The following is a 14,795-nucleotide window of genomic DNA, read 5'->3' on the forward strand; positions in this document are numbered from 1 at the left end:
ATTACTACAAAATTGCTGATTTCTCTTTCCTATTTGTAACGGGATTTTCTTCTTTCCTATGTGACCCTTTATCTCAAAGGAGTTATACCCAATGGAAACTTGTCCAGTGCAGTGCATGGATATTTGCACAGTGTAATTAAATGCTTGTGAATAGTTATCATAAATAAATGTCCATCTATAGTCCATGTGGTGGGGAAGCCAATGCTCTAGAGAACAAAGCTTATTTTCAAAATTTAGCAGGAGAGAGCTAAGGAACTGGAGAGCACGAGAGTGTGTCCTTTATTTAGCTGAAGATTTTAAGGTGTCTTTTGGATTTGTTTTGGGTTTTTTGGTGTTTTTTTTCTATTTCAAATCTAAATGTCTTGTCTAAATGCACAGCAAATTCAGAACACTTTCTGTTCCTCACTGTGGAAAATTGTAGGAGTTTTATAAGTGGAAAAACTTGTGATATCTTGATAATTTGGAAATTATTCAAATGGAATTGATAGAAGAATATTGGCATGAATTGAAAGAGGAGTAGCATGTCACTAATGTGTAAAATAGCACTCTTGCTCATGTCTATTAGAGGTTTTTTTAATTTATTTTATACTATTTTCCTTATTTTTGATTCTTACTGTCATTCCTCATCAGTGAGGCTATGAAAAGAGACATTAGATCCTTTTATAATTTGTTTCTGCCCTTATCCCCCCTCCTGCCCAAAAGACTCCAACTTTGTGTGGCATCCTTTTGGTAGCTTTTTCTAACATTCTAGGTATAGACAAGTAAAAGACCTCGTAAGTTGAGAGATGAAGGTAAAAAAAGTTGTATGAAGATGATGAATTACTTTATTTCCCTCTTATCTGAAACAGATTCAATGTATCTGACCCTTTTGTGTTTCATCAGAGTTGTTCACTATGTAGTATCTGGTATCAATTTTTGCAACAAAGGAGATAATCCACTAAGATTTCTTGTGTACAGACTGCACTCTATAAGGTGATGAGTTTACATATGCTTTATCTTTGTGAAGAGAAGGCACTGTCTTAAATTGTAATGATCTTGTGTGCAGAGTTGCCGTTCTGGGCTATTAGTTGCTCTGGAGATGTTGTGTCTGTTCAGACCAGATCAAAGCTTGAAATAAAGATGAACAGCTAGTGTTTCATATAGGGACCAAGTCTCAGAGACGTGTGTGAGACCTGGAACAGGAGAACTGAGCTGTAAAGAACAGTTGTGTGAGTGTGTGTGTGTTTTTGAGGAAGTCCTACCTGGTTTACCTGGATACATATTGTGTATGTGACATTGTTGTACACCACAATGATACAAGACTGACTTCAGAAGACTGAAAATGACTCCGTTGTTCTTGGGATGTGTCTCCCTTTTTATACTATTCTACACAGACTAATTTGATTGGTGAAACAAAGACAAACCTCTTCAATCACATTGGTCAGAGCAGAGGGACATCAAGAAGAAGTCCCTCCTAGGGAAAAGAATGTACACATAGTACAGTTACAAAAGCAGAAAATTTTGTTTGCAGAAAATTCCCTGGGAAAAGAATTTCAGAAAACGAAAACATCTCAGGCATGAACCAGGGCTACATATATATATATATATATATATATTGTACTCAACATCTGTGTTCTGATTGAAGTGCCAATTCTAGATCCTTTTCATTATCATAACTGAATTTGTTATAGCTAAGCCTGATGATGACAAATAAATAAAAAGTACTGATTAGGCCACTGCTGTAGGCACTGAACTGTGAATTAATCATAATATTAATTCCAGTTAATCAATTTTATTTGTTGTCATGGCTTACACTGAGCCATAAGCAAGGAAAACATCACAGTGATAGTTAAAATGTTATTATAAAATGCCAAACAAATTATATATGTTTTCTTTCAATGTGACAAAAGAGATACTGAATGAAATTGCAATAAAAGGGAACCCTGTCTACAGAATTAAATGTATTGAAGTCCATGGAAATGCAAATAGGTTTGAAATGGCTGTCATGCCAGTGTAGAAGTACCCTGATTTTATGTCTGAGGGCCTACTCTTTTCTGAAATAATTAGCATACTTGGTTTTACAGGTGGCTTTCACCTGAAATGGTTTCAGTAATTTGAATGCAAGTCCTAACCTTTGTAAATGAAATACAGACATCTTGTCTACAAAACTAAAATCTTCTACTCAGGCTGTTCAGAATTCAGTGGAAATCTGAACTTCACTGTGAAATTAAATGATGTCTTATGTAGCTTCTAGCTGATATGTCCAGAAAAATGCATTTCAAAATATCTTGGTAGCAGTCACCTTTTAAAGTAACTTATTTCTATATTTTTTGATGCTTGTGAAGTGGCTTCTGATGTACCATCTGTGTCTAGAGAGTTAATAATTTTATAGCAGAGTGTATCTGCCTCTGTTGTGTGGAAGAAAATCAAAAGCTAAACCTAGAAAAACACAGATGAGCCTGGAACAGGATGAATGTGGGGTGGAGTTATCCCCGTGGTGTCCTGCTGTGTTGCCCTTTAAACCTTGTGGGTGTCTCTTCAGAACACTGGAGCACAGGGAAAGTCGATGCTTATGCCCCAAATTCCTCTTATTTAAGAAAATCAGCACACAGAATTATGTAAGTGATTCAGAGTGGGTATAAAGAAATGAGGCATTTCTCCAGCTTAATATCCTTCAAAGGCTTATCTGGCAAGACATCCACAGAGATCACCTTGTATGCACAAATTAGATTAAGTTCTTACAAAATTCAGGTATTGGGATACCCTTTACTGTTATGCAGGGGCCTCAAGAGCTTCTGTTAGAAAATGGGAAAGTTAATTTCAAATATCCCTTTAGCCTGAGTTCGTTCACCTTTTCGGTGATTTTTCTGAAAACCATAAAGATGGGCTTAAAGTATTTTCTGGTTGTGCCAATATATAGAAAATAACTCAGGAATAATTCAAAATAATTCAAGATTCATGCACAGAGAGAGATGAAATGAAGAAAAAAAAAAAAGACTGAGCTGCTTTTTAAAGTGGTTTTAGGAGAGGAAAATTTGGCGGAAAAAAAAAAAAAGCTTGCAAATTTGATTGTAGGAATATATCTGTGTTAATAAAACAGGTTATGCCACAAAAATGGTGTGAGGGCTGGAGCATATCTTCTAGGAAAGTAGGCTGAGAGATTTGGGGTTGTTCAGCCTGAAGATGAGAAGGCTCCATGGAGACAGGGCTGTGGCCTTTCGGTGCTTACAGGGGGCTTATAAGAAGGATGTGGACAGACTTTCTAGTCGGGCCTGTTGTGACAGGGCAAGGGTAATGGTCTTACCTGGAAGAGAGGGTACTTTTAGACTGGAAATAAGGAAGGTGTTTCCCACAATGTGGGTGATGAGACACTGGAACAGGCTGCCAGAGCTGGTGGATGCCCCATCCCTGGAAACATTCAAGGCCAGATCAGCTGGGGCTCTGAGCAACATGATCTAGTTGAAGCTGTCCCAGTTTGTTGCAGGGAGGTTGCAGTAGATGGCCTGGAAAGGTCCCTTGCAACCTAAAGGATGCCGTGATTCGGTGAGTGGTTTGGACCAACTCCTCCCAGTATATCCAGTATCTTCATGGCAAAGGCAGGATCCTGAACTGCCTGCTACAATCTTAATTCTTTAACACTAGCTATGTTCTCATGTAAAATGATTAAAGAATAATCTTTTCTTTTATGTGGGATCATCCTTTAGGGAAAAAAAGAGCAACTATAAAAACACCATGGATGCAACATAATCTTAAATGGTGCTCAAATGGATCTGAACAATGCATTTGATACAGGGTTGCCTGTATTTCTTAATAGCTAAAATAAAAATATTTTTGTTTGTGAATATGTTGGTGTATATGTAAAGTTTACAGTAATTGTAGAATTTGCTAAAAAAAATCAAAGACAGTATTTTTGTTTAGTTTTCTTTTTTAGGAAAAAAAATTGTCTTTGATATCCTGTAACCTTTCCTTTTGGAACATTGAAATATTCTTGTTGAAATGGTTATGGTTTTGTCTTTCAGGGTTTCTGATTATGTGTAAAATCAAAACTGGATGATATAGAAATCTATTTTCCTCAGATACTGTAGTGTGTAATCTTGATTTTACAGTTTTATATAACCACAGTAAGTGAAAAAATTGTTTAAACACCTTGTGAAGCGAGCCTTTTGCTAGTGGCCCTTTAGCTTTAGTGATTAGTTGAGAAATTTATTCCTAGTAAAAGTGTAGAATGGATTCGGGGGGGGGGGGCTTTTTTGTTTGTTTGGCATTTTGAGCTTTTTTTGGTTTTGTGGTTGGTTAGTTTTTTAGAGTTTTTTTAAGATATATGTAGCATGCTTGGGGTAGGTGTGTGTCTTGACACAGGAATGGGAGAGACCCTTTGGACAAAGTATAAGGAGCAGAAACAAGGAAGCAGTTGATGGCAGCCCAGAGAAGGAAAGGGAATGGCAGGAACGTGTAGCTAAGGGCCTTATCCATTCCATGTGGATTTACCATTCCGGGTGGTAGCCCAGGCAGTTGAATGGACAGCTGTCTCTGGACATGTCCAATGGTGCCTTACAGAAGTGAGTCGATGGGCTGAGGGCTCCTCTGAGTATTGCCAACAGTGGAAATGCTCTAGCTTTCTCTCTCTGCCAAAAGATTTTTAGCTTTTTCATCCTAGATAAAAAATTTTTTTTTTTTTTTTATCTGACATGCAATTATTGCATCTGGTTTAAATTATTGCTGTGGAATATTCATGAGGCTTTAAATCTTTGGTTTATTGCTTTTATTTAACTTCAACTCATATTAGTTGGAATTGCAAGATATCTAGTTGGCATTATTAGCAATATGTTAACTGCAGACCTTGACTTGTATATTGGCTTAGGTTAGGTATTTTATTTTTGCGTACTACTTCATTTAGTCCATCTATTTCCCATAGAGATGTAACTTAGAATGTATCCAAACTGCAGGACTGGCATAATCCTCTCTGCCTAAAATGTATGGAGTTGCTTAAATGTTTCTGCTGCTCGAAATTTTTAGATGAAATAGTTTCATATTATACATATGATTTTAGTCGTAACTGGTAAAAAAACACCTTCACACAGAAAACATTTCTTACCTACTCTGTTCTGAGAGATTTGCCTTAAGAAATAGAAAGTTCGGTGTAATCCTGGTTCATTATGAGTTCCAGAATCAGCAGCATGGTTTCATACTGAATTTAAAATATGTTTGCTGAATGTTAAGGCTGCCACTCATTTCTGGAGAGCTGAAATACATGAGGGTTTGCTGCCTGATCCTGAAAGTGCTTCACCTCTGAATGGCTGAAAGTGCTGTACCTCTGTGCAGCCCCCCTGCAGCTCTCTGACTCCTAGGTTCTGGTAATCTAAGGCTAATGTGACAAGTCTGTCAGTGCCCCAAGGGCCCTGATCAGGCCCCAGTATCCCCCTGCTGCCCTGCACGGAGCACTCACTGGGGCTGGGCTGCTCTTCTCTGCCCAGAAAGTCCCCTGCGACAAAATCCATGTGCTGCAGGCGCCTGCCGCTTCAAAAAAAGCTGAGGTACACAGTAAACTTAATCCAAGTTTTGTCAGTTTTTACAGCTTGTAACTGTGACTTGGGAAAGCATGGAAACAGGAGGGATGTTTTAGGTAGAGAAACAAAACAGCTTTTGCACTTTCTGATCCTGGCCAAAAGTCTTCAAAACATACTGGTTTTTTGTATGTTGACAGTTGTGGCTCAGATAACTAAGAGAACATCCCAGCTGGTGAGAGAACAAGGAGAGGTCTTAGTTTTGATTTCTCCTGTCTATTGGCACCCTGTCATCTGCTTGCTCCCCTGTGGAAGAAGCCGCCCTGAAAAGTCACCATAGCTGAAAATGAAGCCAGAGGGCTTTAGTCTGCTCCTGGTTACACTGACCTCAGTGAGATCTGCTGGTGTTAACACTTGTAACTGTAGATTTTAGGGTTTTTTTTAATGTTATAATTTTAATGGATGCAGGAAATACCTGGCATGTTTAGAGAATTGCAGGTATTTTCCCCAGTTCTCTTTTTTTCTTTCAGCCTTGAAAAAAGCATTTCATGCCATCTAGATGGAGAGCATTTGTAGATTAGAAATCATTAGTCTGGCAGATGATTGGAATGAAGTTTGGTTTAGGAGGCTTTGCATCCACTTGTTCTTGCAGTTCTATATCTGTCATGCAAGACTAAAGTTTACAGCAGCAGCAGGACTACTTTGTTCCATTTTCCAGCTGCAGTTGTACTTGAATTGTATTTAGTCTCTTTTTGCCACGTTTTGCTGGGAAGGACCAATGAAAATAAATGTTTAAAAGCACAGTTTGGATAATTTTCTTTTGCTTATATAAAAGTGTTTGTGCTGGCAGCACAATGCACGCTATAAAATATTATCAGTGAAGAGATGACTGCAGACCTTTATCTTGGCTGACTTTTATGAACCTTCATTATTTTGTCAAGCTTCAGTAGGATGACTCTTGTAAATCCTTGTACTATGAACATTACAAAAGAAAGGCAACACCAGAACTTATTAAAAGCATCTCATTAATGTGTTTTCTTCTTAACACAGAAACCTGTGTTAAGAAAGAAAAAGCAATGATCAATGAAAAAAAATGATTATTTTTACTATACTTCCCTACACTTTCAATTACAGAAGTGATCCTCTCACGTTTCATTTGAAATAACTATCATGCAGGAAATGTTCATAATTACACGTCTGTGAGCAGTTCAACTAATTGTCTGCTACTTAGTTTTGGAAGAGTTATAACTATTGACATAGAACTGTCAATTTAATAATTAAGCTGGTCACTCTTAAAGGAAAATTTTATCTCTAAGATCCTACCATAAATCAAATCAGTAGGTTCAGTCCCCACAAAGACTTAAAGCATGTGATTGACTTTTCTTTAGTGCTGTTTATCATATAAATAAAGCTATCCATGTGCTTTATTGATTTAATCTAATAACTAAAGTCAATTATAAGAAAAACATTCCTTCTGATGGATTCTTTAATATGCTGTTTAGATTGAGCAGTTAACTCTAGTCCTCCCAGTTCTATATCACAAACATCTTTAAAACCAACCCCAAGACTTGTTTTGTAGTCTTTTTCTATACTGTTCTCCCTGCTGTATGGGAGATTCCCTGTCAAAGTCAGTCCACAGTAATTTGGTTAGCTTTACCTGCAAAAATGTGTCCCCATGTACTAGTCAGTTTGTATTAGTCTTGTCAGAAATTATATTTTAAAAAGATATATAACACTGGAGCAAAAATTAATCTTTCTCTGCTGGAAATGGTCTTCGAAGGCCTGCATAAATTGTAGGTAAACTTTAATTACCTCTGCCTTTGTGTTATGCTTTGAGATTAAGCAGATGATTTTGGTCCTAAAAGCTGCCAAGGTTTTTTCCTTCAAGAGATTATCTACCATACTAAATTTTCAATTGTTTTAGGTTGAACATTTGTAGAAGGCTAGAAAGAACTTCCTGGCTAATTCAATAGTAATATCTTTTATGAACTATTTTTATCTTCTCTCTCTCATGAGGGATGCTCTTAGGCTGGACTTTGGGTATTTGGAGAAATGCATTTTGTGCTAGATTGGATGCTGTGGTTCATAATTTTACTTAGGAAAAAAACCATTATCTGTATGATATTTAAACCTTTAGTAGAAATCATAGAATAAGTTGGGTTGGAAGGGACCTTAAGATCATTTGCCCCTCTGCCATGTGCTAGGACACCTTGCACCAAACCAGGTTGCTCAGTGCCCCTTCCAACCTGGCCTTGAATATTTACAGGGATAGGCCATCCACAACTTCTTTGGGCAACCTGTTCCACTGCCTCACCACCCTCTAAGTAAGGAATTCTTTCCTCTCACTGAATCAAAACCTGCTGTCTTTTAGCTTGAAGCCATTCCCCCTTGTCCTGTCACTACATGCTGTTATAAAAGTCCCCATCCATCTTTCCTGTAAGTTCCCTTAAGGTGGTGAAAGGCTGTATTTAGATCACCCATAAGTCTTCACTTCTAACTTAATTCTTTCAGCCTTTTCTCATAGGAGAGATGTATGCTTACAATTAGGATATGTCTTGGTTCCTGCTGTGTCTGGGAGACAGAGTTGTCCACCTTCACTGGCACTGGAAGCAGTGAAATGTGATAGCTTGGTGTAGATACCACTGCTAGAGTGGCAGAAAGGAAATAATTTTTTATTAATATGCCTTATATTTTGGGAGGTTGTTTCTGTCTTGCTGTCTCAAGATGCTGAAATCATGCTGAGGGTTCCCTATACAATGTTTAGCTCTTCAAATACTCTCACATAAGTCAGTAGACATAACTGCAGAGGAGCCTGAATGTTTGCACAATTTACATCAGATTTAGCACTTTTCCTGTGTCCCATATGCTGATTTTTAAATCCTCTCAAGACCTGAAATTATTTCTTACATAACTTTAAAAATCCTTCTGCATTAATAGTTTTTCCTTAGTTGGGTCATTTGCTCAACATTTTAATCATTTTAGTCTCTCATGTAGTAGTAGCAGGTATAAAGATGTGTTTTAATTCTGCTGCATATTGGTCACTAGAGGAGAATATAAAGTGGGGAAAATACAAAGCATTGAACACATGGATAATTTCCTGCCTTTAAAGTGATTCAGAGTCTCTGATGAATCACTGTTTTGTCTTGCTGACCTCTGCTTCTGACCTTTCCTTGACTTCACAGGTCAACAGTCCTGTCAGCAACCCTGTTTTGAATAATTTCTCATCCAAGATCTCTAGATGGTATTTCTGATTTGGGGGATTTTTTAAAAAAATTTAGGAGATCCTTGATGAAAATTTAGTTTTGGTTCTATAATACAAAATTGGATGTTGGCTACAGGATAAAAAGACTCTGAGAGTAGAGTGTACTGTACTGCCCTCTGTACTGGGCATCAGTACAATATACTAGTGGAGTGTACATAGACTTCCAGTGCTTCCCTCACACTGAAAAAAACATCTCAGTCCTCCCTGTTCTACATATGCTGCATAGGAGTTTCACTTCAAGCTTAGTACACCATTTGCCAACTTTTTTTCCTGTCTTTCCCCTCAAAAAGGGAAGGAACAACTGCCATATGCTCAAAGCACAGAAATTTCCATACCTAGTTATTTGGGAAATACTCAAGTACATTTGATATGACTTTTTCTGTTCAGTGGTGTTCTTTCTGTTTCCTTCTTTATTCTGTGATTTTCCCATTTGTACAGCAGAAAAGTCTTCTCTGATGTGTTTATTTTAATGCACAGCTTTCTCTGTGAGCCATTTGGCTGGGTACAAGAGGGGCAGTTGCTTTAATCTCGCAATCAGAAGGCTTTGTTCCTCTCACAGTATGTTCTTGATTAATGCAAACTAATAATTACAAACACTTGAGCCTGCAGTGTTAAAACACCACAAGTGATTGGCTGGCCTGCAGGTTGACAGGCTTTTCTTAGACTCAGGGAAGAATGATACAAAAATCACATTTCAAAGTTTTTATCTTGCCAGAATTCCTAATTGTGTTTTGACTCAATTATAGCAATGACATTTAGTAGTACTGCCGCTACAGAAACATTAACATTTTGAATGCACAGTGTTTTTCAAGGACAAATGTCTCCTCTTCTATTTTTGTTTTGAAGGTGGAAAACTAAAATTTTCGAGCACACTAAATCTTTTGAAAGTGTGTTAGGCTAGCATTATTAATAAAATATGGCCACAAAGAATGCCAAGAACAGATGTGGAAAAAGAGACTTTTTTTCTTACTAATTTGGAAAATGAGGTGTGGAATAGGGCCTCTCTGGTTGATTGGGGTTTATCGTTTTATTACTTTTTTTCTCTCCTCTCATCAATGCCAAACAGGCTGAAACCCATTTTGTTCTGCCAATCTATAATTTCTGCTGGATCAATGCCTTCTCGTGCCTTAAGAACTTGATCCAACTTTAGCTAGAACAGAAAAAAAGAAACCACTGTTGACTTAAAGCTGGGTCTGGTTAATGTCACAAAAAGAGTTAAATGCATTTGTCTTTCTTACAGGTTTCATGCCCATCATAAGAGTTGAAGAATTGTTGTAGGGGTTTTTATGAAGGAAAAAAATAGGAAGTTGTTGCCTACAGTGTGAGTGAATAGTTGATAGTTGCTGATAACATGGGACCGTGTATATGCAAGTTCCCTGTGTGTATGCTCTAACATGCCTTTAGTGGAAGATGACATTTTTGTTTCAAATAGTGAGCTGCTTTGTGTGCAAAGCCCTCTTGTGTGCTGGAGAAACGTCATGAGGAAATGTCTCCCTCTCTGCAGAGAGGGGGAGTGCTGTGAGTTTATATCAAGCCATGTAGCACATTAGCTTTCCCCTGGAAATAATAGGACTGCAAAATTCCCATTATTGTTACTGTTAACAAATAAAATATATTCCCATACTAAGCATATTTAGACCTGATATAGTGCTGCTTGTAGTGGTTAAATTCTAATAGTAGTCAACATTGCATCAATTCATCCCTTTTTGGATATTTTGAAAATGCATTTTTCTCGAACCTCAATCTTATAAATGATCCTTATAAATGTTTTGGGGTTTTTTTCTGTCTTGATAACTATTATGCCTTTTTACTATTTTGTGATTATATACCCAGACCTGCAATTTAAGGAATACTTGGGAAGTTTTCACCAAGTAAAATATTAATTCCTCTAAGAATTTTAGTTTGAAGTATTTCCGTCTACTAAAATCAAGATAATTAATACCAGAGCTGATAACACACCTGTGGAACTGCTTCTACACACTTTACAGTTATCTTGCTGTGACTATTTTTTGTGTATATGCAGTGTAGCATCATTAACTTTGAGAGTCTCCTGTTAATCACACAAGGATGAAGAAACAGGAGAAATCATTGTCCCACGTACATAACCAGTACCAGTCAAAGACAAAAAAAATTAGAAAGGCTTTTCTTGGGGCTTGAGTAAATATGTTTCAGGGGGTTTTTTATTCAAATGACTGTTCTCCCCTATCCCCATCCCTTTGTTGATCCCAAGTTTTATAAAGACCACTTGTTTCTTATTTCTCGTCCTTGTTTTATTAGTATCCTCCTCTCAAATGGAAATAATGTAAGCATTATCCAAAGTTAAAAAAAAAAAACAAGCCTATTGAATTCCTCTAATTTGGAAAAATAATTATTTTTATAAATGTGTGTTAATAAATAAGAGTATGAAGAAAGAGGGATAGGTATAAATCAAATATTAACTTGTTAGTCTTGGTTGTGTTTAATAAGTCAGTGAGTTAAATGTTACCCTTGTGGATTGAAATTCAAAAGAAGAAAAACTATCACTGTCTTTAACAACTGTGACACCAGATAATGTTAGCTAGCCTAATATTCTAGGGAAAAGCAAAAGCTTGAAAGTGTAGAAAAGCCTGTCATAATGGGATATTTAAATTTCTTTAATGTGAATTATGTAAGTATCATATCAAATCATGATCCCAAGAGTAAACTGGATGCTATCAGGTTATGTTATTGGAAAGTTGATCAAAGAACTTCCAAGAGAAGGAGGGTCTAAGGGAGATCTGGTTTTTAATGTTACTAATGAAGACCTGGTCTTTAACAGTGGTAACTAAACTACTAGAAAGCGAGGAAAAAAAAAAAAAAAAAAAAAAAAAAAAAAAAAAAAAAAAAAAAACCACCATAAGTTCAGCACCTTAAATATAAAAATGCAATTAGGCAGGAAAAAACATGGAAGTTTCTTACCTGCGAACAGCAGAAAAAAGCCATTGCTGAGTCCTTTTAAACTATAACAGGAGCAGAAAATGTGCAGGTCCATTAGGTGATTGCCATAGACTTGGAGAGTGAGGTGTGTAGCTGGTTCATCCTTGGAAACAAACAGATGAGTTCAGTATGGGAGAACCTAGAAAGTACCCACTAGAAGCCTCTCTGTGGACCTTAGGATGCACATTTAGATAAAATTTAATGCCTGTACTATTAAGTGATGTGCACTGGGGAAAAAAAAACCTCCAAATTTTGTATATATATATGAGATGGATTTGGAAATAGAAGCTAGACATAGAAATGAGATCTAGGAGCTCTGATAGATAACTCCACCAAAATGCTGCCCTGGTGCTTAGTAACCATCAGCAAAGCAAATCACGTTTTAAAAGGTATTTAGGAGGCTTTGAACAAATTCATAGACATCATCTTCCTATTCACTGGTCCATCACATAAGTCATGTGTTATGTGTGATGTTCCTCATATTCCAAAATGACTGAGTCGGAAGAGATAAAAAAGTAAAAGATAAGGAACAGACTCTATATGAGAAATGAGAAGGTAGATTACCTTCCTTCCTGAAAAGTAAGCTGCTGTGGAAAGAATGCTAGAGATCTGTATAATCTGTGGTGATATGGGGAAAAATAAATAAATGCATGGCATCAAACAAAATTTTGAACTACTGAGTTCAAAGCAATTAAAATGAGGTTGTTCTTTGTCCACCATCTCAAGGTGATCTTACTGTTCTTCCTGCAAAATTTCTGGAATGCTAAAACTGCGTGAGAGGTCAAAATTCCCTGGAATAATTGATGGCAAACTTTATTTTTCAAATGTTTTAAATCATTAATTCAAAGAGGTTCCCCCTTCCCCCCCCCAATATCAAGAATCATTACTTTATACTAACTGTACTGCAGCTGTGTTCACCCAAAGACTCAAAGCTATGATTTGTCACCCCTGTGTCTGCCTGCAATTCAACTTACATATGTTAAAGCTCTTTTTACGTATCTCAAATGCCAGCACTTCAGCTGGATGACGCTAGAGAGTGGAGCCCAGTGAAGACCAAGCTGTTTTACACAACTTTGCAAATAGGCTGGAGCAATGTTTTGTAACTAAGTTCACGCTACTGAGAGAATTCTAAAATCATTTCAGCTGTGCCCACACTATGCTGAGGAAGTGCCTCATACAGAATTAAAAGGAGATGGATCTGGATGTGACACTGGATTACTTTCTAATTCAGCTCTAAGTAGGCACTGATTTCACTAACGTGGTTTCGACTGCCATGTCTCTTCTGCATAAAGATTTTCTGCTATTTTCTGGGCACTGATCCTAGCCTAAATACCGAGTATACCAAATAACAAATGTGTCCATTTTTGGTACCTCAGTAGTTTATTTCTACTATGTATGTGCATACCTGTAAGCTTCATATCTATTGCTCAGATTATTTTTATTGTCTGTAAATTAAATATTAATTGGTGTGAAATTAATATAAAAAAGAGAAAGCATATAAGTGTCAACTTTTTGTGATGCAAAATTTTTATATATGTTCCTATATATGCTATATATAAATTTTATTCTTTGATAGATCATCCTTTTAATCACATTATTTTGCAGTTGTGAAATATTGATGATTTGCAGTCTTTTTTTTTCTCTCTTTTGTAATATACTCATAAGTGAACTGTGTATTTTCAAAAAGTCATTGTAAAGTTGGATAAGGATTTTCTGACAGTTTTTTTCTGGGTTTTTGTATTATTTTGTTGTGGGGGGTTAGGGGATTTTTAGGTTCATATAATAATGACTGATAAATATTGACGTTAATGTAAAAATACAGAAATCTAATAATAATTCTAACTTGACTGTAATATAACATAATAAAAATGTTAAGTTAACGCCTTATCTAGAGCCAAGAAATCAGTTTCTCTGAATGTATATTCTTGTTCCAACTGTTGTCTTTTTTCCCTTTTTCCCCTTAATTAGCTGCAAGCCCCTGTGTAAACAGAACCAGACAGCAAGTCTTTGTAGCTTTTTAATTATGATAAACCTAATCTCTGTCTTTAGCTGAGAAAGCATAACCCACACCTGTCCACAACACTGACCTTAGGGTGGGGGGACTCCATCTCCTGTCCGTGACTGGGCCTTACCATTATTAGAAAACTGATCTCTCTCAGTGTAATCATGATAAAACTGTCTAGTTAAAATCTGAAACAGACAAGAGTAGGAAAAGCAGCGACAAAACCAAGTTTTATATGTTTATTTATGAAGTAAATTATAAACTTTTTATGCTCTGGTTTTATTTTGAAGGGCCCATCTTGCTGGGATGACGTGCTAATTCCCAACAGAATAGGAGGTGTTTGCCAGTCCCGAGGGTGCAATGGAAATGTAGCGGTAAGATTTTGTCACGTTTCTCCAAGTACTGTGCCACTTATTAGAATAATTCTTTGTAACAATTCTAACCATGTTAGAATTTCAGTAATGAATGTGAAGAGACAGGTATGGTACGCTTCAAAAGAGCTGTTCAGCATCAGATAATAAACCTCTGATGTCTTGCAAAAGGGAGGAACTTTGGTCAGATGCTATTTGGAATGAAGGAGGACATAATTTTATTTCATCTTTTGCACTGAAGTAGAACTCTTAGATTTTCAAGTATGCATAGGTTAAATGTGAGATGTAATACTCAAATGCTTCTGTCAGTGCTGATTTTATAATTATGTATATCTTTGCCTTGAAAGCTTCAAATTTCCATGTCATGTTGCATATCAGAACTTGCATATTGGGCTTTGTCCACAGGAGTAGGTTTTTCATGCTGATCACTTGGCAGTTTTTCTCCCAAATCTTGTTGCTGTTGTTTCCTTTGTTTCTTGAAGTGACATCAATGAAAAGACTGAGTAAAAAGGAGCATAGGTTCCTCAAATAAAGATTTTTCAAAACATTTTTTATGTATACTTATATCTTCACATGTATTAGATATTTATAACATTTAATACTAAAGTCTTAGAGGTAATTCCTTCTCAGGAAAAGCTTGATTTGAGTGATCCTCTGGGACAGAGATTTTAAAGGTAAAATCGAATTTCCTACATATGAAAAGATTCTGTTCATCAATGATT

The 14,795-nt window shown here is 36.6% G+C and overlaps 1 protein-coding gene across 1 annotated transcript in view; it reads left to right on the forward strand.

The window, feature by feature from the left end:
- Nucleotides 1-14,795, forward strand: part of PRKN (parkin RBR E3 ubiquitin protein ligase) — a 674,505-nt gene that overhangs the window by 291,756 nt on the left and 367,954 nt on the right. Inside the window, exon 5 of the mRNA XM_066315857.1 lies at nucleotides 13,993-14,076. Within this exon, the coding sequence (XP_066171954.1) occupies nucleotides 13,993-14,076 (84 nt within the window). The remainder of the gene's footprint in view (nucleotides 1-13,992; nucleotides 14,077-14,795) is intronic.

Source organism: Sylvia atricapilla, chromosome 3 (genome assembly GCF_009819655.1).
Source record: "Sylvia atricapilla isolate bSylAtr1 chromosome 3, bSylAtr1.pri, whole genome shotgun sequence".
NCBI lineage: Eukaryota > Metazoa > Chordata > Aves > Passeriformes > Sylviidae > Sylvia > Sylvia atricapilla.